Below are 27,631 nucleotides of genomic sequence, written 5' to 3'. Positions count from 1 at the left end.
AAGAATGAAGGCAGCTCTGAAGGAAAAAGGGCTCCAGCCCATTACTAACAAGGTGGACCTAATGAAGTGGCCAGGAAGTGTGGTAGTAATGGCTTGTTTGTAAAAGCCAAAAATCAAACACATGATTTTAGCTCTGTACGTTCGACTTTTTGGGTCTCCAGATAATAAAGAAACAGATTTATTTACATCTATAACTGCTTATTCAGTTCCTGGTGGTGGGAGGTGGATTTAGGCCGACGTTCATCAAACCTAAATGAATTATTTGTCCTAACAGTAAGAGGGCCAAATGTATTAATGAGTGCTGAAAACCTCCATGTGTGTCTGTACAGGTGGAGATCACTGGAGAAGCTGAAAGCTTTGGTGCTTTTCTACTAGTTGGGACGACTCTGTGAAAATCTGCTGACAGTCTGAGCAAGTTTTTGGACTCTTGCTCACAAAGTAAAAGACATTTTACAAAGTGAACAGAAAAGAAACTTGTTCTGAGTGTAAGTGTTGTTTTGGATGCTGATGGATTGTTGAAGCTCATGTTTGAAGAGTTGTGGATTGTTTCATGTTCTTCTGTTTTAAGTTGAATGAACAGCTCAGCTCGTCTCCGTGTTTATAAGCTCACATGATGCCTGTGCTCTCCACAGTTTGATCGTACGGATCAAAGTATCAGTGTGTTCATCACTGTGTTCATTTTATAGGTAACATGTAAAGACAGCTGAACAGTGAAACTTCCATTATGCAGAAAATGACTGAAGCAGAACTTACTCAGTAATGACTTCGGCTGCTACGATACTGAAAATGATTCACAGACAATTTGCATCTTTCCTATAAAATACCTGAAAGTTAAACCAGATTAAGACTCCATGACACGGCCCACAGCCCAGGAGGTTCAGGGTACTTGTTTCATTGTTTCCTGCAGAAACCTGACTTGTTGCTGCAAATTACACGTAAGTACAGGATACTTGTTTGCAAATAAATGAACTGATGAGAAGAAATATGTGGCGCTCGACTCTAAACACTCTCAGCTTTGAGCCGATTAAACGCTCGTTCTGAAAACATCTTCCCCTCAATGTCCAAAGTCATGAACTCTCCTCAAAGCAACAATCACAACATCTCCATCTTTATTTACACTTTTAGGTGTTAAATTTTGTTCAGTTTGCAGTAAAGTGAGTGTCACAGACCTGAGGAACTCATTTTAATACTTTACTCCAAACTTTGTGCTCTGAAAGTGAAACTCCTACAAACACATGTGAAATAATCCAGCCACAGAAACTGTCCACGGCTTTCAGTCTGTTTGCTGCTATAGATATAATCCAGCTGATGTGGAGAACTACATGTGACACTTTGATGCAGCCATGAATCTGACTGATTTCTTTCCATTTTCAAAGGTTGATGCATCAGTTAAAGTCCTTAAAAAGCTCAGAAATAAAGAGAAAGGTTGGTTAAAGCAAAGAGAGGCACTGGCAGCATTGAAGACACTAAACAAGAGAAACAGATCAGAGAACATCAGACTGAATAAGTGGAATTTTGTAAGTTTTTTTACTCTGATTACTACTGAGCTGCTATTATTACATTTGGTGTGCATGTAGTAAATTATTATCATCATTTTCATTCTGTGCTCAGGATAAAAACATATGTTCATAAGTTAACCCTCTGGGGTCCAGGGTATAATTGGCCATTTTCGACTACGTTTGATTTTACCTCTATATTTCACCTTTTAAAACTGTTTATCTTGCCTTGTTTGGTATCAATATTTTCAGCACAACCTCAAATATCTGAAATTTGAGTTATTTTTTCATTTTGGTATACTATATGAGCACAGTTGATCTAAATTCAGACAAAAAAATCAAAATCCAGGTAGAAAAGTTATATTTTTTTATTGTAAAACCCACAAACGTGTTTAATGAATCATTTTCATAACTTGAAATGCAAATAGAAATTGTACATTTCTAAAAATTATGCACAAGTTTTGCAAACAACAAAGTTATTTGGTACTATTGACCTAAAAATGCAGCCAAGGCCTCAGTTTTTTATAGAACCATTTAAATCTATTTACAGAACAATCAGCTGTGCTGCATCAAATAAGAAGCCACACAAATGATTTGTGCCAGTCCAAAAAAATAGTTTGTGTTCAGTATAAGACAGAGGAGAACAGCACAGGCCTAAACCAGGTCTGACAGCAGGAGGTGCATCAGTCCAGTTTTCCATGTGGGAACAGCGTTTACACTGGAATCTGCCTTTGACGGCTTTTTTAGAGCAAGTGTGACATTCAGCAGTCTAACTGACACACAATACAAAACAATAACTACACAACACACTAACTACAGCCTCCAAACACGCTAAACGTCACTAATGTCTCACATGTGAAAACTCGCTCTCTCTCTTTCTTTCGCTTGCCCGCTTTCCGTCGCCGGTGTCACTCCTAAAAACTTCCCCTTCTCCCTAAACAACCAAATGTCACATGTTGCCTTATCATTTTTTGATTGGTTGACATGGTAAACTCTAACACCAATAGGGAAGTGGTGTTTTTTCTTTTTTCACTCACAAGCGGAGAGTGTTTGCTAGCGCTGTCTGTAGAAAACGCCGTTTTTACCGTTCTTCCCGCTGTAAACACTGTTTTGTTCAGAAAAAAACATCGCGTGTATTTTTTATCATAACTCTGGTTTTACGTGGCCCGTCGACACAATTCAAAAACTGGTATATAGTTTGAAGTCCGCACTTTCGACCCAAGCTGTGAAATGGAGACTCTGAGTCGCTGTGTTGTCTTAAATTGATCATGTGATTTTGACGTGCCGGCGCGTCCCTCGACCCCAGAGGGTTAATGAAAAGTTTTAGTTTTACAAACAAGAAGACTGAAGATGAAGTAAAATCCTTGAACTTTACTTCTGTGTCTGATGTTTATTGAAGCTGTCAGCTGTCTGTCAAAGTGGACAAATGGACGCACAGTATTGACGAAACAGTAAAGCTCCTTCATGACGAGCAGAGACATTCAAGGAGAGAAATGCTGCTGATGCTGCTGCTGACGCTTGGCTCACAGCAGCATCGAGAGATGGATGACACAAAGAAATAACACAGCTGTCCGCTCTAGAGACCACCGACAGACTCAGCTGTTCACCAGCTAACACCTGTGACTCCACCCAGATGAAGCTTTAGCACCACACCTGTAGAAACTGCCTGTTCACACCGAGGAATGAATGAGAGCATTTCTAGGTCAGGACCACCTCAAGAACCAAAGACTGTGATTTATGCCCACTCAGCACCTCACCCACCACACAGCATAAAGGAACAGTCTTCCAGTCATGACACTAGATGGCTGTTATTACATTTGGCACGAGGGGATCTCAAATAAGTGTCTCACAAAGTTTGACTGAGCACAGAAATCCTCTGTTCAGAAAGAATCAGTTGTAGTTTTCTCTGGTCCCCTCCCCAATCAGACCAGGAGTGACATGTTTAACCGCATGTTCTCCTTAAATTGCTGGCTGTCTGAGTGGTGTCCCAGAAATGATGTGGGCTTCATAGATAATTGGCAAACCTTCTGGAGGAAACCTGGTCTTGTTAGGAGAGATGGCATCCATCCCACTTTGGATGGAGCAGCTCTCATTTCTAGAAATATCGACAAATTTATTAAACCCCTCAAAACATGACTATCCAGAGTTGGGACCAGGAAGCAGAGTTGCAGTCTTACACGCCTCTCTGCAGCTTCTCTCCTCCTGCTACCCCCCCAAAAACCCATCTCCATAGAGACTGTGTCTGCTTCCAAAAAGACAAAAAACAAACTAAATACCAGCAACAAACAACTTAAACATTTACAAAGAAAGAACAATACAGTATCCACATCTGAACCAAAGAGTAAAACAGTGAAATGTGGATTATTAAATATTAGGTCTCTCTCCTCCAAGTCTCTGTTAGTACATGACTTAATAATTGATCAACAAATTGATTTACTCTGCCTTACAGAAACCTGGTTGCAGCAGGATGATTATGTTAGTTTAAATGAATCAACACCCCCGAGTCATTCTAACTATCAGAAATCTCGAAGCACAGGTCGAGGGGGCGGTGTGGCTGCAATTTTTCACACCAGTCTATTAATTAATGAAAGACCAAGACAGACTTTTAATTCATTTGAAAGCCTGATGCTTAGCATTGTCCACCCCAGCTGTGAAACTCAGAAACCAGTCTTACTTATTATCATCTATCGTCCACCTGGGCCTTACACAGAGTTTCTGTCTGATTTCTCAGACTTTATATCTAATTTAGTTCTGAGCTCAGATAAAATAATTATTGTGGGTGATTTTAACATCCATGTTGAAGCTAAAAATGACAGCCTCAACATGGCATTTAATCTGTTGTTAGACTCAATTGGTTTCTCTCAAAATGTAAAAGAACCCACCCACCACTTTAATCACACTCTAGATCTTGTTTTAACATATGGCATAGAAACTGAACATTTAACAGTGTTTCCTGAAAACCCTCTCCTGTCTGATAATTTCTTGATAACATTTACATTTACAATAATTGATTACGCAGCAGTGGAGAGTGGACTTTATCAAAGTAGATGTCTTTCTGAAAGCGCTGTAACTAAGTTTAAGAATATAATCCAGCCACTGTTATCATCGTCAATGCCCTGTACCAACACAGAGCAGAGCAGCTATCTGAACGCTACCCCAACAGAGGTCGATTATCTTGTTAATAATTTCACCTCCTCACTACGTACGACTCTGGATACTGTAGCTCCAGTGAAAACTAAGGTCTCTAATCAGAAGTACCTGACCCCGTGGTATAATTCTCAAACACGTACCCTTAAGCAGATGACTCGTAATCTGGAGAGGAAATGGCGTGTCACAAATTTAGAGGATCATCATTTAGCCTGGAGAAATAGTTTGTTGCTTTATAAGAAAGCCCTCCGCAAAGCCAGAACAGCTTACTACTCATCACTGATTGAAGAAAATAAGAACAACCCCAGGTTTCTCTTCAGCACTGTAGCCAGGCTGACAAAAAGTCAGAGCTCTTTTGAGCCAACCATCCCTTTAACGTTAACTAGTGATGACTTCATGAACTTCTTCACAAATAAAATTTTTATCATTAGAGAAAAAATTACCAATAATCATCCCACAGATGTAATATTATCTACAGCTACTCTTAGTTCCATTGATGTTAAGTTAGACTCTTTTTTTCCAATCGATCTTTCTGAGTTAACTTCAATAATTACTTCCTCCAAACCATCAACGTGTCTTTTAGACCCCATTCCTACAAAACTGCTCAAAGAAGTCCTGCCATTGATTAATTCTTCGATCTTATATATGATCAACCTATCTCTAATAATCGGCTATGTACCACAGGCCTTCAAGGTGGCTGCAGTTAAACCTTTACTCAAAAAGCCATCTCTAGACCCAGCAGTCTTAGCTAATTATAGGCCAATCTCCAACCTTCCTTTCATATCAAAAATCCTTGAAAGAGTAGTTGTCAAACAGCTAACAGATCATCTGCAGAGGAATGGTTTATTTGAAGAGTTTCAGTCAGGTTTCAGAGTTCATCACAGCACAGAAACAGCTTTAGTGAAGGTTACAAATGATCTTCTTATGGCCTCTGACAGTGGACTCATCTCTGTGCTTGTCCTGCTAGACCTTAGTGCAGCATTCGATACTGTTGACCATAATATCCTATTAGAGCGATTAGAACATGCTGTGGGTATTACAGGTATTGCACTGCAGTGGTTTGTATCATATCTATCTAATAGACTCCAATTTGTGCATGTAAATGGAGAGTCCTCTTCACACACTGAGGTTAATTATGGAGTTCCACAGGGTTCAGTGCTAGGACCAATTCTGTTTACATTATACATGCTTCCCCTAGGCAGCATCATTAGAAGACATAGCATACATTTTCACTGCTATGCAGATGACACCCAGCTCTATCTGTCCATGAAGCCAGTTAACACACACCAATTAGTTAAACTGCAGGAATGTCCTAAAGACATAAAGACTTGGATGGCCGCTAACTTTCTGCTTCTTAACTCAGATAAAACTGAGGTCATTGTACTCGGCGCTGAAAAGCTTAGAAATATGGTATCTAACCAGATTCTTACTCTGGATGGCATTACCTTGGCCTCCAGTAACACTGTGAGGAACCTTGGAGTCATTTTTGACCAGGATATGTCCTTCAACGCACATATTAAACAAATATGTAAGACTGCGTTCTTCCATTTGCGCAACATCTCTAAAATTAGAAATATCCTGTCTCAGAGTGACGCTGAAAAACTAGTTCATGCATTTATTACTTCCAGGCTGGACTACTGCAATTCATTATTATCAGGATGTCCAAAAAACTCACTGAAAAGCCTTCAGTTAATCCAAAATGCTGCAGCAAGAGTACTGACAGGGACTAGAAAGAGAGAGCATATTTCTCCTGTTTTGGCTTCCCTTCATTGGCTTCCTGTTAAATCCAGAATTGAATTCAAAATCCTGCTCCTCACATACAAGGTCTTAAATAATCAGGCCCCATCTTATCTTAATGACCTTGTAGTACCATATCACCCTATTAGAGCACTTCGCTCCCGCTCTGCAGGCCTACTTGTTGTTCCTAGAGTATTTAAAAGTAGAATGGGAGGGAGAGCCTTCAGTTTTCAGGCCCCTCTTCTGTGGAACCAGCTTCCAGTTTGGATTCGGGAGACAGACACTATCTCTACTTTTAAGATTAGGCTTAAAACTTTCCTTTTTGCTAAAGCATATAGTTAGGGCTGGACCAGGTGACCCTGAATCCTCCCTTAGTTATGCTGCAATAGATGTAGGCTGCCGGGGGATTCCCATGATGCATTGAGTTTTTCCTTTCCAGTCACCTTTCTCACTCACTATGTGTTAATAGACCTCTCTGTATTGAATCGTATCTGTTATTAATCTCTGTCTCTCTTCCACAGCATGTCTTTCATCCTGTCTTCCTTCTCTCACCCCAACCGGTCGCAGCAGATGGCCGCCCCTCCCTGAGCCTGGTTCTGCCGGAGGTTTCTTCCTGTTAAAAGGGAGTTTTTCCTTCCCACTGTCGCCAAAGTGCTTGCTCATAGGGGGTCATATGATTGTTGGGTTTTTCTCTGTATCTATGAAGCGCCTTGAGGCGACTTTTGTTGTGATTTGGCGCTATATAAATAAAATTGAATTGAATTGAATTGAAGGGAAACTCCGTCCTAAGACCCTCGTACACACAATAATAACATGGACTGAACCACCACTCACAACCACCAGCACTTTATATACCTCTGTAGAAATTATCCACATATCTCACTGATCTTAACTGCACTACTGTATAGTTCTGTGTAAATAATCATTCTGTACATACGATCATTTTTAATCCTACAACTGTTTATAACTTGCATAGTTCACATTTCTGTATAGTTTCATATTTATATCCTGTTCATAGCTTGTACTCACTACAACCTGTACATACTTATAGTTATAGCATATTCATAACATACTTCATACCGTGTACATTATAACATACCATAATAGACCCATTTCTGTAATATACTCACATATCTATATTACTGCTAATATATATTGTAATATATCTATATCATGGCTAAAGAACTTCTGGATGGATGCAAACTGCATTTCGTTGCCTTGTACCTGTGACATGTGCAGTGACAATAAAGTTGAATTCTATTCTACTCTATTCTAAGTGTCATGGTCCCTTTGTCTGCCCGGCCCTCCCAGCAAGGCTTCATGCATTTTTGTTTTGATTTCTGCTCTCCTGTCTTTCCTCTGCCTGGGCGGAGGTCTTGGCGGGCTCCCGCCTTCGGCTCACGCACCTCTGAGTAATCGCGGACATGCGGCTCATTATCCAGCCTTCCTCAGCTACTACTTAAGACGCTGGTTCAAAGCTTCTCGTCGCTGGATGTTGTTAGACACACATCAATGACACCCTGGCTCTTGTTATGTCTCGTGTTTATTCCTAGCGTTTCCTGGTTCTGATTCATCTCTCGTTTACCTGTACATAGATTCCTGGACCCGTCCTGTAATATGACCTCCTCTCCTCTCTCCTTCCTGTGCTCCTCATTTCTCCTTTACATTTTCTAGACCATCATCCTCTTTTTCTTCCACCCACTGCTTTCCCACCTGTCTGAACACCTGTGCTGTAAACTGACCAAAGATGAACCCGAGTCTGATCACATGACTCATCGTAGTGTTGTCATGTCTCCAGCCATCTCTCCTGTGTACACTGATACCATCATTGATCCTTTTCCTACTTTAACAATGAATGCTGTGTTTTGATTGGCTGTGTTCTTTGATGCATCTGTACAGATTTGAACATAACTGTGTGATCAGTGTTTGTACTGTGTGTGAGTTTAAAGTCAAAGCTCTCCTTGTTCTTTTTTCCAATAACATCAAACCTGCAGCATCAGGAGGATCCACGGCTGTACTGTTGGTACCAACACTGTCTGACTGACAGATTTTAACTTCAGCTCTTTTCTCTTTCTTCTGACATCCTTTCAAACCACACACTCACAAACTGCAGTTGTTCTGTCCTCCCAACTGTTGTTCATGAGATCTGAGTTTGATTTCATCTTTTTGTTGTTTCATGTTTTAAACATGAAGCTGGATCCATCGTACTTCTCCGTCTCCTAAACCCACTCCGATATCTTTTATTTTCCACATAGTTTGTTAATCTGTGGTTTATCATCGTCTCCATTATGTTGCAGATTTTGGATGTTGAAACCATCCGTCTGCCATTTCCTGGTTTCATGTTGGTACAATCACTGCTTCCTTCCAGCTCTGTGGAAGTTTCCCACCCTCCCAAACTCTGTAATATTCTAATAAAATATCTTTAGAGATGATTTGACCTGATATAACAACAGAATACATGCCCCAAAATGTATTTTGTAACGTATTCCAATACGTTACTCAATGACAGTAACGTATTCTGAATACTTTGGATTATTTAATATATTACCATGCTTTTTACAACTACATGAATGTACTATTGCTGTGTGATTTATCACTATTACTGAAGGTTACTTGCCATACCAACACCAACTAGATGTTTAAATCTTAATATAAATGAGTAACAGTAGGTGGACATTAGGCAAGGCTTCACTTTTTGCAGCGATCTCGTATAGAAAACTGTTTCACGTGTATATAAAACAGGTCCGAGGCTTGAACCGTAGTAAAGGGACCTCTGGCTAATACGTCGGGTTCTGTGTCGGCTCGTAGCCGAAAACTAGCTTTACTTTGTTGTCTGGGTCAACTTTGCTAGCAGAGACAGAGAGAGGCGTTGAAAGGCTGCTCCAACAGAACTTATTGTTTCAGAGGAAAACACGAACACGGTGTACAGTCGAGTTTTAATAGCTTACTTACAGCTGGGCTCGTCAGGCTCTCTTCTTGGCTGCAGTGGTTATTATTATATTTACATGCTTCCAGCTCCCGTTTCTGCTCGATGACAGCTCGTACTTTTCCTTTTTCTCCCTCCCTCGCTCACAGACACATAACGGGTATGACCGTTCTCCCTGCAGCACGGACTACACTGCCCATCAGGCTACATTCTTTAGGGCGATGCCTGTAACACTCTGCCTGTTGCCTTCATATTCAATAATTTTTTGAATAATAATTTTAAAAAATGTTTCTTCACGTCATCATGCAGCTGCAAGCAGAGGTGACATGGGCAGTGAGATTGAGACACAGACATTAGAGCCTCTTAATCGTGTTTTGTTTGGGTTTCCACCAGCGTGGAATTAACAAAACTAGAGAGAGCATAGCCTAACATATGAAACAGGTAAAGACCGCGTGTAATCCATTATTTCAACAAAGTAACTGTATTCTCATTACCACCTATTTAAACGGTAACTGTAACAGAATACTCATATTTTGTATTTTAAATAGGTAACGCTGGTACATGTATTCAGTTACTCCCCAACACTGCTGTAATAACTCCTGATATTCAATAACTGTTTTCCTCACTAATATTATCTGAACTATATTGATCTTTCACTGCTGTGACTTCACCAGCCTCCACTGTCACTGCTCCACCCTCCCCTACAGCTGAGCTACAGACCTCCACAGATCTTTAATCACACTTTGTTTGTGACCTTCCCTCCTTTCTTCCTCATCGCCTGCTTTGCTGCTTCTAAATCAGCGTTACAAACAGAACAACTTAAATCATCAACACTCACATCACTTTGTACAGTTTACTAACAAATCTGAATGTCCTCCAGTCAGCAGCACTGAAACACCACTTCATCACCCCCTGTATCGCTCCTGTACACTCAGCTCTGTCTCATCCTTACAGGAGTGAGGTCACTTCCTGCAAGAGTGTCTGTGACTTCCTGCCATCAACAAACACCTGACAGCCAATCTGAGACCATCCTGAGATCAGCTGCTGACTCTGTCCCTGCTCTAATATCTACTCTTGTACAGCTTCTTTAACTTCATTCATTCTTCACTGACTGCTCTGCTCACTGTGACCATTAAAATCCCCACACCACATTATTTTCACTGCACTGGTTTCATCCACTGGTTCTGATGACAGTCTGCTACATGGGCTGTAAAAGCTGAGCTTAAACTGTCCCAGTGTACAATAACCAGCCTGTCCTCTCTCCTGGTCCTCCCCCAGTCTCTTATTAACATGACACGTCTCTGAGAGCAAACACGTCTCTGCTGCCTTCAAAGTTACTTTCATAGCCTCTCATGTGTCCATTTGTCTGTACACTTTATTACAGATGCAATGGGTAGAATCATCTTCTCTAAGCGCTGTATGAGCTTCCTGTATTTTTCTGACATCTGATTCTGACACTGAACAAATGTTTCTCGTCCTCTCCCTTCTTTCCTTTGACAGTTACTCTGTAACTTCATGTTATCGACTGCTCTGACTTCTTCTACTTCCAGCAGTTTGTAGCACAGCAGTGATCCTTCTATCAGAAACATGCTGCTTCTCCTTCATCCTCCTCTCATTGATCTGAATCAGCTGTTTTCACAGAGAAACGCTGCACAAATCCTTCACTCCACTATTTCTGTCAGCAGATGACTCGCTCTATCATGGCTGCTGCTCCTTTTTCACACACTCATTTGTGCTTTGAATCCAATCTGTTTCTCATCATCACCATGAACAGGCTGCTCATCAATCAGCACATTAGCTGTAGATCAGCTGCACACTGATGAAGATGCTCAGACAGACGGGCTGGGCACACAGAGGACTTTATGATCTGTTCTTAAATTCAGTCCAACATGGATCATTTCTGCTCACAGTCCAATCATCTCTGGAAACTTGTGCTTCCATGGCACACGGTGCGCTGGGCTGCTTCAACAAATAGCACTACACCTCTGGTTGTCAGCTTCACCTCTCCATCGCTCTCCCCGTGGCTACAGTACAAGTGAGCTGACACATCCATCAGTGGAGACTGTGGGCCAGTAAGGAGCAGCAGCTGCCTGCAACATGGGCTTTACATTGCAAACAGCCACAAGTCTGGGCCTAACCACGCCTTTGACTTCTTCTTCATTTCCATGAGATTTACATTTCAGGGAGTTCCCCTGGAAAAAGAGCCATTTTGAAAGCTGTTTGCTGACTTCATCAATAATCTGCTTCAATCATCCAGATGAGAATCCTGAGAATGGAGCAGCCCTGATAGCAGCTCATAGGATCACAGTGTTTTTCATTCAGCTGATTGATTTCACAGGTTAGGAGGTGAACCATCTAACTGTGCTCCTCCTTCCACCTTTGGACCACTCATTTAGTGACAGCCAGGATTTGACAATCAGCTGTGACACAGGAAAACATGAGGTGGGAAACTCTGGAGAAGATCTGCTTTTCTCTACAGGGAGGCTCGCACATCTGATCTGCTCACCATCACTCAACTCACTTCAACAACATGCTGACTCAGTCATTTCTGCACGTTTCCTCATGTTACAGCCCTGACTTCAGTTCAGCTGAGGAGGAGATGAGGGAGGAGAGAGCAGTGGTGGAAGAAGAGGAGGAGAAGATCCAAAGAGGAGGCAGGGGGAGAGGCTCAGGAACAGTTAGCATCAGAGACTTTGAGCCATCATGGACTCCCACTCCTTCCATCCAGCCCTGTGTGGATCAGCAGCTCCAAAATGTCTGCTCACTCATGTTCTTACTGTCTGTGCTCTTCATACATTTCACTCATTATATATGAACTGCTCCTAAATCACACTGGATATGGATTTTCTGTCCATCCACACTAATTCTCTTCATTCTCACCTGATTGTTTGGATGCTCTTTGATAGCACATTGAAAATCCTCACAGTGACTTCTATTGCCACACTGACTGGACAAATACAAAGTTGAAGGCTTCATGTGTTTGGCACAAATAATACTTTGGTAGGTCTGAATTGTGTTTTGAACCATCTCTCAGGACAAAAGTCTTTTTGCTTCATTCAAAAAGAGCTGAAGGCTTTTTCCCTCACAGTTTGTCCTTTGATATTATTGGATGATGGACTGTGGAAAACACAAATGTGCACTTCTTAATGGCTCATATGTGCTGTGAAAGAGCTCTTTGTGATCCTGAAGCTTTTCAATAGTTTTTCTTTGGCTGTTTGTAAAGTTTTCTGTGTGAACTCTCAGGAATCTGGAGCAGTCTAATAGAAGTCTACTGGGGTATAGAGGGAGGAGCTTCTGTCAGACTCTTTCTGATGAGGAACTGAAGCCGCTCTCATGGTCTCATCAAATCCATCAGACTGAGAAAAACTGTCATGTGACCTCTCAGAACAAACAGCCTGTTAGTTTCCTGCTGCCTCCATCACTCACTTTCATTCACTCTCAATCACACCAACATGTTAAAGCAGCGCTATAGCTCACCTGGCTGAGCAGGTGGGCTGAAGGCGGGGCTTACTACAGGTGCCTGTGTGTCCCTCACTCTCTCCCCACTTTCCTGTCTACTCTCTGCACCTATATAATAAAGGCAAACATGCCTCCAATAGAAATCTTTGCAAACACAAAGTCCCACAGCAGCCCCGTGTTCTCCGGCTAAAATGAGAGTTTTTGTCAGTGGAGTCTGGTGGCTTTAACCACACAAACATTACAGCTGCGCTCAAATATCACAAAGAGCTGTGACAGCAGAGAAACACATGAAAATCCTCCAAAGATCATCTAGAAATAGAAATCTGTCCACTGTGGGACGTGTGAGGCCGACATTAATATGTCTTAAAGTGGGAGATGAAGAAATGCTTCCAGGGCCCAAATCATGGAGACAAACATCAATCCACACTTCACTTTGTTTCCTGTCTCTAAAGTGGGAATATTTCAGTGTGATGAACAAACGGCCTCCAACAAATAAAGCTCATTTCCTTTTCCTGTCTTTTCTCCAGCGGCCTCAGCTTCTTCCTCTTTCCCCTGTCTTCTTCTGCAGACGCTCCTCTGTAGCTTCAAGCTCTTTCTCTTTACAAGGAGAGCTACAAACCTTTGCATCCAGCCACAAACACCCCATGGGCTCCTCTGGATCATCACACTCAGCATTTTCACAATAAAAGCCTCATATTTATGGCTGCTCCACCCTGACATGTGACAACATCCAAATGACTGGATCAAAGTGTTTGAATGATCTCAGCAGCTTTAAAACTATTGATATTTATACATTTACACTGATTTGGACTAAACTAACAAAACTATTGATTTGATCCAAACTCAAATCATGCCAGAGGCTTTTATTTTGAAGGTAGGATCATTTTAATGGTCTTCTTAGTCTGTTCATTTAAACACACAGTTGCTCCGCCTGACATTTTTGGCTTTTAGATCAAAACATCAAAGAATTTATTTTATTTGAATGAACTGAAAATAGATTCAAACTAAAAGCTTTTAAAGAATAAACTCCTACATGACCTCTGACCTTTGACCTGTATCTACAGCACTGACCTCTGACTTTCAGCTCCACTTGTTTCTTCAGCAGATTGTTTCCCTCCCTGCTGTAGGCGGTGCAGGTGTAGGTGTAGTTGTCTCCATCTGTGGGGTATTTCAGGGTCAGACTGAGGTCTCCAGTTTTCAGCAGGTCTTCATTCATCTTCGTTCGGTCTCTGTAATCCTCGTCCTGTTTGTCAGGCTGGTCAGAGCCGTTCTCATACACGTGGACCTTTGTGTATGAACTGATCTTCCACTCCACTTTAGCGTCTTCAGGCAGGTGAAGTGTGGTGTTGAAGGGCAGCTGGACAGACTCCACCCCTGAATCCACCTCCACCTGGGGGACTGAGAGGACAACAAAGCACAACATGAGCTTGGATGGAGACATTTGTGTTGACTCTAACAGGCTGAATGCTGCTGCTTCACTGGGAGCTCACTGTTAGATAGAAAGTGGTCAGTGTGAAGAGGAGACGCAGCAGAAAGATGAAGACTGACAGGAAGAAAGCAGTGAACAGACTGTTGGAGCTGCTGTTAGTGGGACAGGACTTTATTCAGTCTCTGAGGACCAGATTTGACTTGATGAAGCAGAGAAACACAGTCTGAGTGTTTCTGTCACACTCACTTCATCACACAGCTCAGTTTGACAACATTTGGAAGAATTTGATAGAAGCGTTCCTTTAGTAAAAGCACCAAGAAAACACCATGAAAACACCTCACTACACACAAAACTGCAGTACTGGCAAATTGTACATAAAGTATGAAAAGTCAAAGTACTTATTGTGCAGAACAATGTTCCCATCAGTGTTCTATGGATCAATATTACTGCTGCACATGTTTAAGGCTGAGCTCATTTCAAATCCTTTCTATTGTGTTGAATCTGCAGTAATGCATCATATTCTATAAAATCATATGTTTGTAGTGGCTGTCCTGTGAGGACCACGTATCTCTAAATAAACAGCTGTTAATGAGCTCACAAACACAGGCCTACAGCTGGATTTGAAAAAGTCCATTCAATAGAAAATCAACAATCACAGCTGGATTCAAAGGCTTGAGCTCTGTGTGACATGGTTACCTGTCAGTATCTACAGGGGGATTCAAATATGAAGGAAACATGAAGGTGGTGCATTAGAAAAACTGCTGCTTTCAAGTGCAGAGCAACAAACTGTTTGAACTGATCCAACTTTATTAACACAGACAAAGATTTGTGCATCAGCTGCTGTAACATTTGTAATGAGCATTAATATTAATAAGTGTGAGTGAACAGAGCTGCTGCAACAGTGAAACTCTCACTGACTGATGTTACGTGAGGCCTTGTTGGCTCATTGTTAGTTCGCTGCACTGAAACAGGAAAATCCAGCTGTTAGTCATAATGTTTGTGTTTGTAAAGCACTTTATAACTGAGGACAGTGTGGAGGAGAGTCTGTGTGAGTCAGCTGCACCAGTGCTTCATGCTTTGGTGTTTTTAACATAAAGTCCTCCCTGTAGACTGCTTTTAGTTTCAGTGTCCTTATTTTGCCCTCAGTTATTGGTTCTCACTGTCTCCAGATCAGGTTCAAACACAGAGGAGATCAGGGCTTTGCAGCTGCTCCTAAACTGTGGAACAAAGACCCACGCAACATTAGAGACCTTCAACACCCTCCATCCTCTTCCTCTTCTCCTTATCCCAGCACACAGAGAGGAGTGTCGGGGGAAAGGCCCCACTCAGGTGGTGGAAATTCAATTCAATTCAATTCAATTCAATTTTATTTATATAGCGCCAAATCACAACAAATGTCGCCTCAAGGCGCTTCATAGATACAGAGAAAAACCCAACAATCATATGACCCCCTATGAGCAAGCACTTTGGCGACAGTGGGAAGGAAAAACTCCCTTTTAACAGGAAGAAACCTCCGGCAGAACCAGGCTCAGGGAGGGGCGGCCATCTGCTGCGACCGGTTGGGGTGAGAGAAGGAAGACAGGATAAAAGACATGCTGTGGAAGAGAGACAGAGATTGATAACAGATATGATTCAATACAGAGAGGTCTATTAACACATAGTGAGTGAGAAAGGTGACTGGAAAGGAAAAACTCAATGCATCATGGGAATCCCCCGGCAGCCTACATCTATTGCAGCATAACTAAGGGAGGATTCAGGGTCACCTGGTCCAGCCCTAACTATATGCTTTAGCAAAAAGGAAAGTTTTAAGCCTAATCTTAAAAGTAGAGATAGTGTCTGTCTCCCGAATCCAAACTGGAAGCTGGTTCCACAGAAGAGGGGCCTGAAAACTGAAGGCTCTCCCTCCCATTCTACTTTTAAATACTCTAGGAACAACAAGTAGGCCTGCAGAGTGGGAGCGAAGTGCTCTAATAGGGTAATATGGTACTACAAGGTCATTAAGATAAGATGGGGCCTGATTATTTAAGACCTTGTATGTGAGGAGCAGGATTTTGAATTCAATTCTGGATTTAACAGGAAGCCAATGAAGGGAAGCCAAAACAGGAGAAATATGCTCTCTCTTTCTAGTCCCTGTCAGTACTCTTGCTGCAGCATTTTGGATTAACTGAAGGCTTTTCAGTGAGTTTTTTGGACATCCTGATAATAATGAATTGCAGTAGTCCAGCCTGGAAGTAATAAATGCATGAACTAGTTTTTCAGCGTCACTCTGAGACAGGATATTTCTAATTTTAGAGATGTTGCGCAAATGGAAGAACGCAGTCTTACATATTTGTTTAATATGTGCGTTGAAGGACATATCCTGGTCAAAAATGACTCCAAGGTTCCTCACAGTGTTACTGGAGGCCAAGGTAATGCCATCCAGAGTAAGAATCTGGTTAGATACCATATTTCTAAGCTTTTCAGCGGTCAAATGACCTCAGGAACTTGTTGCTGTGAGGCAACAATGATCAGCACCACCATACTGTTTGTTTCACTCATGGTTTCTCATTTTATGTTTGTTTTTAATCTGTTGAATTATTTCAGGACTTTGACTCATTTAAATGTGCATCACTTTGGTCAGCAGCTGTTTCAGTAACACTTTATAACACGACCTGCAAATAAGGCTCAAGTAGCCTGTAGTTACCTGTAAGTTTGTGTAACAAGTAGGTTTTGTACAGAAAGAATACAATAATTACACTGTAAGTACATTTAAGTACAGCGTCAGTCATTTTAAGTGCTGGGTTATTTCATGGGAAATCTCCAGAACAACAAACAATATTCCATCTTTGTACTTTCCGGGCCGCGGCTCATATTATGGAGCGACTCAGCCTTAGCCTAACATCCTGGTATTTTATAGCAAAGGACGCTAAGAAAGGAAATCCAGCCACACTGTAGCCGACTGTCTGCATTGTAATCAGGCTGCAATGTAGGGACGTGTCTACAAAGAAGCTCCAGCTGAAAGGATTACAGCAGGTTAGTGTGATGACAGATAGAGGTGTAAATGTACTGACATGTAAAGAGGGTGTTGAGAAGGTGGAAGAGTGACAGAAAAGACAAAAAGAGTGCAGAAACCTGACTCGTTGCCACCCATTGTAACACCCATATGGTCACAAAGGGTTAAAACACTGTGTGTGTGTGTGTGTGTGTGTACATGACTTCCTGCCACACAATATATGCTTACAACTGTTTAACCACATTTCCTAGTTATCCAAAGGTCATCTCCCCTCACCCGTATACGGCTTAACTTTAATGGTTCACCATATGCAAGCCCCTAAAAGGCCGAGAGTGGACATCCTTCACAAGATAAGGAAACCAGAATCTCACATGGGATGTGCCTGCTGTTAAACAGCTACAGCTAATTATTAGGGGTGCAACGATACTCGTATCGATATTGAACCGTTCGATACAGCGCTTTCGGTTCGGTACGCATATGTATTGAACAATACAACATTTTAAATTTATTTTATCAACTTTCCTTCTGACGATGCTGTCTGTGTTGAGCGCTCAGTGGATCTGCGTTCGACTACTCCGCCTAGGCTGCACTGTCGAGCACAGATCCACTGAGCGCAGCGCAAGCTAGCAAGACAGAAGCTAAGCTCGTTGCAACATGGCAAATTGAACCTCCCCCACCCTCATTCAGATCTGGCCTTTGGAACTATTTTGGTTTTCATGTGACGTAGAACCCTGAAGGTAAGCGCGTCATGGACTAAAGTAAAACAGTATGTTGGATGTGCCACGCAATGCTCAATTACATTGGAAGGAACTAGTGCGTTAGCAGTTAGCTCGTTAACGTGTTGACGCTGTCCAGCCCCACGCACGGGGCGATCCGCGGTAGCTCGTTAACGGAGATTTGCCGTGTTGTGGCGTTAGCGTCATTTCAGATTAACGCTGACAGCACTAGTGGGAACACAACGAATATGACTGCACATTTACTCCGACATCATCCTCGTGCAAAGACAAGTGGAAGCAGACAAAAACAACAAGCACGCATGCTACAAACTTTACCCGAGTCATTTAGACAGCCGTTAGCACATGATTCTCCTTATGGGGACCTGATATGTTTAATATGCTGCTGAGAATATAGCCCAGAAGAAGCGTATAGTAGAGCTTTTATTTTGGAAAGAGACATTTCTCTGTAATAAACTCTCTTTTCTAAAGATGAGGGATTTCTCCATCAGATAGATTTATTTTTTATTGTTTTGTTGTTTCAGCAACATTAAATTTAAAAACTGTACTTTTGAGTTAAAATATATATTTATCATTTTAATAAATTACAAATTAAAAAGGCATGAACATTTTTTGCATCGAAAAAATATTGAACCGTGACACCAAAGTATCGAACCGAACCGTGAATTTTGTGTATCGTTGCACCCCTGTTTTTTACCATGTTAACATGATAGTGTTACACAGTTACTGCACACGTGTCATCTCCACATCCATGATGCAAATATCCACTTCCACCACAGCCACAGCTGCTCTATTGGATTACTAATTGCCTCCTCCAGCATCATAGATGTGTAGGGGAGGAACAGAAGAATATCTAACCATGCAGTTTAAGGCGCAGTTTAAAAATTTAAGTAAAACAATGACAACATTTAACGATATGGCAGCCTCGCTTCTGTCAGTCTGCCCCAGGGCAGCTGTGGCTACAACTGTAGCTGCCTCCACCAGTGTGGGAGAGTGAATGAATAGTGGAATTGTAAAGTGCTTTGGGTGCCTAGAAAAGCGCTATATAAATGCAATCCATTATTATTTCAACCTAACAACATCTTCCCCTCTTGATCCTGTTGGCACTAACCTCTGACTTTCAGCTGAACTTGAGCCTTCATTAGGATCATCTTCCACCTGTTGTAGACGGTGCAGGTGTAGGTGTCGTTGTCCCAGTCTGTGGGGTATTTCAGGGTCAGACTGAGGTCTCCAGTTTTCAGCAGGTTTCTCTTCATTTTGGTTCGTCCTCTGTAACGCTGGTGCTGTTCTTCAGGCTGGTCAGAGCCGTTCTCATACACGTGGACCTTTGTATCATAATTATTCCTCCACTCCACTTTAGCATCTTTAGGCAGGTGAATTGTGTTGAAGGGCAGCTGGACAGACTCCACCCCTGATTCCACATCCACCTGGGGGACTGAGAGAAAGAGGAGGAGTTTCTGTCAGAGCAGCAGAATGAACTTATTCCCTGGAATAGTAAAAGTCTGTATTTTGAGACTCTAACTGTGATTCATTTATGAGAGTGCCCTTGTCACATTTGCATCTTGAAGCAATCGTGATGTTAATTAACAGTTATAATTAATTTTTATGAGAAAAGTGACAGAGTTGTGCTGAGTAAATCACATTATGACAGAAGCAGCATAATCTCCTCTGCAGATTCCATCATCTTTAAAGTTTACTGTTCACTTATATAAAGGAGAGCGGGGGTGGCTGTGTGTAATACCTGTATATTGTAGTTACTGTACGAATACAAAATGACCACAGCAGGGCCCGAAACCCAGTCTGAATAAACTAGTTCTTTTTCCAATCCTCCTGTGTGTTATCTGGTTACTCACCTTTCTCTCCCATTTTAAGCTCCACTGGTTTTAACAGAAGATTCATATGTTTGATCGTTTATGTTTAAAATGTGTTTAAGACACAACACATAAATGTGTTGTGTCTTCTATTCAGTTGTACAGCACTGACCTCTGACTTTCAGCTCCACCTTTCTCTTCAGCAGTACTCTTCCCTCCCTGCTGTAGACGGTGCAGGTGTAGGTGTTCGTGTCACTGTCTGTGGGGTGTTTCAGGGTCAGACTGAGGTCTCCAGTCTTCAGCAGGTCTTCGTTCATCTTCGTTCGGTCTCTGTAATCCTCGTCCTGTTCTTCAGGCTGGTCAGAGCCGTTCTCATACACGTGGACCTTCCTGTGTAAACTGTCCGTCCACTCCACTTCAGCATCTTCAGGCAGGTGAACTTTGGCTTTACAGATCAGCTGGACAGACTCCACCCCTGAATCCACCCCCACCCAGGGGACTGAGAGGACAACAAAGCACAACATGAGCTGTTCAAATATTCAATGTCAAAGTAGAATCACATCAACCAGAGGTAAAAGCTGAATCAGCTGCAACATATTGCTTCCATCTCTCTCCTCCCTGGATGCGTCTTCTCTCTGTCTCTTTCATTCTTTCCTGTGGGATAGTTGCCCACTCTCTCTCTGACTGTCATACCATATAAATTCTCTGCAGACATAAAATAACTGCGATGGACACGTTATACAGTTACTGTGTAACTTCAAAGCTCAGAGGCTGTAATCTGATGGTAAATCATGTTCCATCTTGACTCCACCTGAGTGTCAGTCCTCAGGACCTCACACAGTCCCAGCAGCTTCTATAAGCAGAGTTCTCCCTGATATCACAAACATATTGATCCTCCTTCAGCCTCCTCTCGTTGATCTGTACTGTTTCCACAGAGAAACATGCAAATGTCAAACATCCGTCTTGTTTGATAAAACACTCCTTTATTGGGTCTGCTGTTTTCTCAGTTGCTGATTTGCTGCTCTTATTATTATTAGTTATTAAAACAAACTGGCTGCATTTTTGAATGCAAATTAGAAGTTAAAAAATCCCATGTTTGTGAATGTATCATCAGCCCCACAGGTTTTAGTCCCAAACTGACTTCTGTGCCTCTTTGGTAAACCCAACGGCAGCTTTTTGATGCCAAAACATGTTTTTACTGTGTTAGTTAAACTGTTAGTGAATCTGTCCCTTCATATCATAATGGCAGCAATGACCACTCATTTTATGTTTATTAGTTTTTGTGAGGATTAGAGATATATTTTACTACTATTGTTAATAATTATCATCATTACCATTGCATTAATAATACAATCTACAGTATTGATGTTGCATTCAGATGTTTAAACATATTGGTACCCAATTAGCCTTTATTACAGGTGCAGTTATAACCACGTTAAACTGTTGAGTTAAATCAATAATCTTAAATGTTTTTGAATGCTTGTTATAATCTTAAATGTGTACGTGCTGGCCTTCTGTCTGGTGGAAAAGGTTACAAGTTTCAGCTGGTGAAGTGAGAGGTGAAACTGAGTGCAGTTCATGATGACACCCAAACACTCACACAGTAGATAGACTCATTTATAGGTGAGAGGTTAGTCATGTTTGCTTGTAACTCTAAAATTGTCTCTGTAAAAGAGGAACAGTTTCTTGCAGGGTGTGGGTCTGGTGTTCCAGACGAGAAGTGAAAGTCAAAATGTTGACAGGAAGCATCTGCCGTGGAGACGGAGACAATGTTCTTTTAAACTGTGTTAAAGGTCATTGTGGTTTTGAAACCTATGTATGAACTGTATCTGATTGACGTTGAAGGGGCGTATTAAATTTAAGCCCTGATGGTATATAAAGCATCTGCTTATGCTCTGTAAGTCGGGGATCAGCGCTGTCTGCGTACAGCGGTGGTTCCCCCACGCGTGTCATTAAAAATCATCGTTTGACTCCACCCGACCGGACCAGTGTTGTTATTTAGAAAGTTGATTACCTCCTGTATCCCTCCTCAATATTGAACCTTAACATTTTCTTGCATGAAATATGCTTAAAGTGAGGTTTGAATTTCAACCGATTAAGCTAAGTGTGAATATTTTATTTCCCCACTTGGAAAAAAATAACCTCTGCTTATTACACAGAAACTTCAACATGTGTTTCCAGGTAATAATTCAAATAATCAAAAACTATTGTTATATTTACATACAAACATTTCAAAAATTACCATTACCCTATCATAAATCCCCCTTATCCAGTATCCAACACGTGGAGCGACCTGCTGTGACCCTTTGGGATTTGGGAGCAGCTGAATATAGCTGTTATCACAGTGCAGTTTTGACTTGCTAGAAAATTCATTTTGAGTTTGAGCATATTTAGCTAATATGAGATATAAAAACATCAGCCTTATAAACCTAATTATTATCATAGTGGTCACTAGGAGAACCTCACAGGATCAATACAGTGAAACACTGTCACAGACTTGAATGATTTCTCACTGGAAACTTTGTTTATGACTGAAGTTTAGACCTGTGTACACATTCACACACAACATACCTTTTTTGAATAATTTCCAAAGATATATTCCAACACCCACGAGGACTGCAGTAATCAGGACAGCCAGGAGAACCCAGGCCTCAGCAGGAAAAACGTACGGCTCTGTAAGAAACCAACGACATGGTGAGGTCTACACGAGCACGACTACAATGGTCCAAAATAAAGCATCAGTCTTCCACATCATGTTTTTGTCCTGTCCTCCTTCTCTCACCCCAACCGGTCACAGCAGATGGCCGTCCCTCCCTGAGCCTGGTTCCTTCTGAGATTTTTCTTCCCACTGTTGCAAAGTGCTTGCTCAAAGGGGGTGATGTGATTGTTGGGTCTTTCTCAGTACTATTGTAGGGTCTACATTGCAATATAATACGCCTAGAGGTGACCGTTGTTGTGGTGCTAAAGAAATAAAATTGAATTGAAGGTTCTATCAGGTCTGCTGCTGAGCTCATCCAATAGTTTTTACTGTTTAAAGAATTAGGTGAACAGGCTGATTGGTTACTATCTAAAAATATCAGCAGGAACAAACTGAAAGAACAATCAACATAGTATCAGACTGAAAAAAGAGGAGACATTGAGTCTTCATTATAACAGAGGATTTTTTATTTCTCCTAATCACAGGAGTCCCATTTTCACTCTAGTGTCACTGAAGCTTAAAAGACATAAGACAGAATTCAAAATCCTGCTCCTCACATACAAGGTCTTAAATAATCAGGCCCCATCTTATCTTAATGACCTTGTAGTACCATATCACCCTATTAGAGCACTTCGCTCTCGCTCTGCAGGCCTACTTGTTGTTCCTAGAGTATTTAAAAGTAGAATGGGAGGCAGAGCCTTCAGTTTTCAGGCCCCTCTTCTGTGGAACCAGCTTCCAGTTTGGATTCAGGAGACAGACACTATGTCTCCTTTCAAGATTAGGCTTCAAACTTTCCTTTTTGACAAAGAATACACAACTCATGCACAATTACAAGCTGTATTTTTTTACTATGCAACAAACCCAATAAATCCAAATTGTTAATAAGCCTGAAACCTGAATGATCAACAAAGGAAATGTAAGTCTGAATCTCAAGGGACATGCACATGGATGTGTGTACAATCATTAGGCAACTAAAGGAAAAACTCAACAAATAAAATCTCCAAAAGTTGATTCTGTTCATCTGGACGTAGCGTTTTCTGGGAGAAACGTTTCGTCACTCATCCAAGTGACTTCTTCAGTCTCAGCTGACTGCAGGTTTCCCCAAGCTTATAAACAGTACATTTGCATAATGACTGAAACCAGCCCACTGAAGGAACAATGGGCTGGGAGGTCAGTTTCTTTATAATTATGCAAATGAAAATTCTCATGACCATTGATCAACAACCACTGATCAAAGACCACTTATCAATGGCCATGAGTACCATTCACAGAGAGTTGGGGAATGGTTGCAATCGCAGAATTGTAAGATGCCTAAATAAATAAATAAAACAAACAAACAACACTCAAAAATATTTAGTATCCATGTAGCCACCTTTCTTTTCAAGGATCCTGAAAACCGTGACCTTCTTGAATGCGGCTGACTTTTTTTCTGTACTATTGCTTGAAGAAAGTATCCTTTAGCAGTTTTGAAAATTTATTTTAAGTCCATCTTCAACATGAAATGACCCAATTAGCTCATCTATGATAATAGCAGCATAAACCAGTACACCTCCATCTTGTTGGTGTCTGACTCTAAGTGGTGCCCTTTATCGGTTCAGGATTCATCCACGAGCCCATCAACAGCCATCAAGATTTTCCTTTTCTAATTCAGCCTCCCACCCACTCTAAAAAGGTTGCTCTCCCTCCCTGATCCTGGTTCTGTTGGAGGTTGCTTCATATTAAATTCTTCCTTCCCACTGTCACCCAATGCTGCTCAGAGGGGATCATCTGACAGTTGGTTTTCCTGCTAATACTGTAAGATCTTTACATGTGTATAAAGGCTCTTATCTTCAATCTGTGTTAAATTACTGTTTGATTTTTAGAGTTCAACAAATAAATACGATTTTTTCTGTTTTACAAAGTTTTCTGTCTGAAAACATGGGCTTTAACTTCAGGCAGACTTAGTGAAGACTAATATATTAAAGTTTGGAGTTTGCTGCTGACCTTTGACCTGCAGCTGAACATCTGTCAATCTGGGTTCTTCTCCCGTCACTCTGATGGTGCAGGTGTAGTTGCCGCTGTCAAAGATGTGGGGTTTCCTCAGAGTGAGGCTGAAGTCTCCAGTCTGCAGACCGTCAGTCTTCATGGATGTTCGGTCTCTGTAACGCTGGTTTTGGTCTGTCAGCTCGTCCTCTTCCTGCTGACGCTGGTGGACGGTTGGAGGATTGAGGTCGTAGCGGCTCCACACCACTGTGGTGGGTCCAGATACAAACGGGATGTGACAGGGCAGCAGGACTGACTCCGCCCCCTCGTACACCTGCAGAGTGAGGGCTTGGTGGGACACTGTGAGGACACAGAGACACAAACTTAGATACAACAAAGGTAACATTAAGGTTTTCTGCTTCATGTGCAGCAGCTAGCATGTATACACTCCCTTCACTGCTCTTCCCACAGTTCCTGTTTCCCTGCTGTTTGCTGAGAAGCCTGGCAAAGTGTTAACCTCTGACCTCTGATCTGTATCTACAGCAACGACCTCTGGCCTCATACCTGATAGTACAGCAAGTTTTTTAGCTTGTTGCTGACCTTTGACCTGCAGGTCTACTATACTCAGTGTCCGTGTGTTTCCAAATGCAGTGATGGTGCAGGTGTAGCTGCCGCTGTCAGAGGTGATGGGGTTCCTCAGAGTGAGGCTGAAGTCTCCGGTCTGCAGAGAGTCTGTCTTCATGGACGTTCTTCTCCTGTAATGCTGGTTTTGGGCTCTCAGTTCATCTCCTACCAGGTTACGCTCGTGGACGATTGGAGGACCGAGGTCGTGGCGGCTCCAAACCAGAGTGGGACGTGCAGGTACAGAAGAGTCCTGACAGGTCAGCAGGACAGACTCCACCCCCTCATACACCTCCAGAGCCGAGGCATGCTGGGAAACTGAGGACACAGAGACAGAAACATGAATCAGCTGTGTGTGAGTCTAAACCTGAACTTTGCATCAGTTCACTCAGAGACCTGTCAGAGTTTAGAGTCAATCTAAATGATGAGAATCTGTGCTTATATAAAACATCAGTTACCTGAAGTCCTCAAATATAAATGAGATCCTCTGTTCTTAGATGTTATTGGACCTGAACTGAAAACATTAAGGAGGTCAGAATAAAAACCAGGCTACGCTGTCACGCTCTTTTACATTAGCTTGTTGCTGCTCTCTCTGGTCAGTGTAAAGTTAAGCACACATAAAACCGCCTCTGTGGGCGATCTGAAGCCTGTCAGTGTTCAGGATACAGTCAGCTGTGGTTACTCTGGATGAACTGGTCCTTTAAACAGACCAGAGGCAGAGAAAACAGCGTGTATCTGACAGGAAGTTTAACCACACAGTCATTAATGGATATGATCACTGTTACCATGGTTACATATTCATTAATGGTCAAAGGAATCTCACTCTTTATGATAAACATCCATGTACACAGTAATGATGTTGTAATAATGCTGCAGCAACACTTTGAATATATGAGGAAAGTATGTTTTTGACTTTAGTGAATGTCAAACTGAGTCTGTGACAGTTCAGGACCTGCTTCTGTTAGGACCTGCTCCTGTTAGGACCTGCTTCTGTTAGGACCTGCTTCTGTCAGGACCTGCTTCTGTTAGGACCTGCTTCTGTTAGGACCTGCTTCTGTCAGGACCTGCTTCTGTTAGGACCTGCTTCTGTTAGGACCTGCTTCTGTTAGGACCTGCTTCTGTTAGGACCTGCTTCTTTGACTGCTCACCACTCAAACAGCTTCATGACATTAGCAGTAAGAGCAGATGTGGATCCACAGCAAACATGTATGTTGGTCACAATCAATGAAAGAAGCTCAGAAAGCTCTTCAGTAAAACCAGTGTTAGAAATGAAACACAGCACAGCATGCTGGGTAATTACAAGGACTCCCATCAGGCACAGGGAGGCACGTCCCCCTAACTACTCATGCTGATTAACACAACACACGTTACATGCACTTCTCTCCACGACCACTAGATGTCTCCACACTCTGTGCTGACTCCAATGATCAGAGCTGCTGAGCCTGTTTGCAGACAGAGGAGGAGCTCCTGCTGATCCGTGTGGGACTAAAAAGCTCTGATAACGTCCATCCAGCAGCTGATAACAGGGACATTTGGTGCCATGTCAGAGCTGCACAGTCAATCATCAGTTTGGCTCTTTAGTTTGAAGAGTTCAAAGCAGCAGCAGAGAATCTAAAGTGTGTCACACAGCACCAAGTTTCCTTTGGTCACGTATGAAATGTGAGTCAGAGCTTCAGCTACACAACAACACACACAGCAGCTGATTGTAACATGAGCTCATCTGAAAGCCACCAAGAAGAATCCAGAGATTTGAAAGTTGCTGCTTTGGATTGTTAGTTTGATCTGAATCAGAATCCAGTGTTTGATGGAAATCTCCTCCTGCTGCACTTCAACATATTAAAGAGAGAGAGATGAAAGAAAAGCTGATGATGAGAGCAGAGAGAGGAAGGTGTACTTACCGTGCAGGAGGATCACAAACACCACAAACATCTTCATGTTCCTGTCAAACTCAGAGACTCTTTAAAAGCCCTTCAGGACATCAGCTCACAGCAGCTTCACTTTCCTCTGCTGATCATCTACTGACACTCTCACACTGCTTCAGACGGGACATGAGGCTGACGGCTACAGTACCCACTGTGACCATGTCACTGCTGATCCACGGAGTTAAATCAAAGTCTGTGAGGAAAAGTGAGCAGACGGCTCATTAAGGTGTGTCGCAGATCATTTACAGCCCGACTTGACCAAACTTCAGCAAAGCAGCAATAAAATGTGAACTTTGCTAAGAAACAAAATAAACTTGTTAATGTGTAATTTTGGTTCTTGAGTGACGAGTTTACAGTTTCAGGTCGGTGTTACAGTCTGTATGTAGAGAATAATACAGACATAAAGCCTGATTCTATGTTATAGATCAGTGTTTATACGAGTATCCTGGTGACTTTTATGACATGTCACTCATGTGATGACTGAACTTTGACCTTCAGAGAGAAACTCAAACTCTGATAAACTGAACCTGCAGCCGAGCAGGTCAGGACTTCCTGTAAGATCTTAGTTTTTACTCTCTGATCGATTCACTTCAGCTTTTCAGCACATTTATTTAAAATTACAGTCAAAGCCAATAAAACACTTTAAACCAGCTGCAGTTTTATGTGTTTCATTCATTTAGTGTCATTAAATAAGTGA

General features: G+C 41.9%; 1 protein-coding gene across 2 annotated transcripts in view; it reads right to left on the bottom strand.

Annotated features, from left to right (window-relative positions):
* LOC148103208 (uncharacterized) overlaps window positions 1–27,114 on the bottom strand; it is a 42,387-nt gene extending 15,273 nt beyond the window's left edge. For both annotated transcript variants that reach the window (XM_087838492.1, XM_087838493.1), the window contains exons 1-7: window positions 26,911–27,114; window positions 24,992–25,330; window positions 24,413–24,751; window positions 22,303–22,404; window positions 19,904–20,230; window positions 19,032–19,355; window positions 13,837–14,163 (exon numbers count right to left, since the gene is read on the bottom strand). In XM_087838492.1, the coding sequence (XP_087694618.1) occupies window positions 13,837–14,163; window positions 19,032–19,355; window positions 19,904–20,230; window positions 22,303–22,404; window positions 24,413–24,751; window positions 24,992–25,330; window positions 26,911–26,947 (1,795 nt within the window). In that variant the 5' untranslated portion in view covers window positions 26,948–27,114. The remainder of the gene's footprint in view (window positions 1–13,836; window positions 14,164–19,031; window positions 19,356–19,903; window positions 20,231–22,302; window positions 22,405–24,412; window positions 24,752–24,991; window positions 25,331–26,910) is intronic.
* Window positions 27,115–27,631: the final 517 nt, after the last annotated feature.

The sequence above is a fragment of the Neolamprologus brichardi genome, chromosome 3, assembly GCF_056152115.1.
Source record: "Neolamprologus brichardi isolate AB-2024 chromosome 3, ASM5615211v1, whole genome shotgun sequence".
Taxonomy (NCBI): Eukaryota; Metazoa; Chordata; class Actinopteri; order Cichliformes; family Cichlidae; genus Neolamprologus; species Neolamprologus brichardi.
This window is presented reverse-complemented; position numbering and strand designations above follow the sequence as displayed.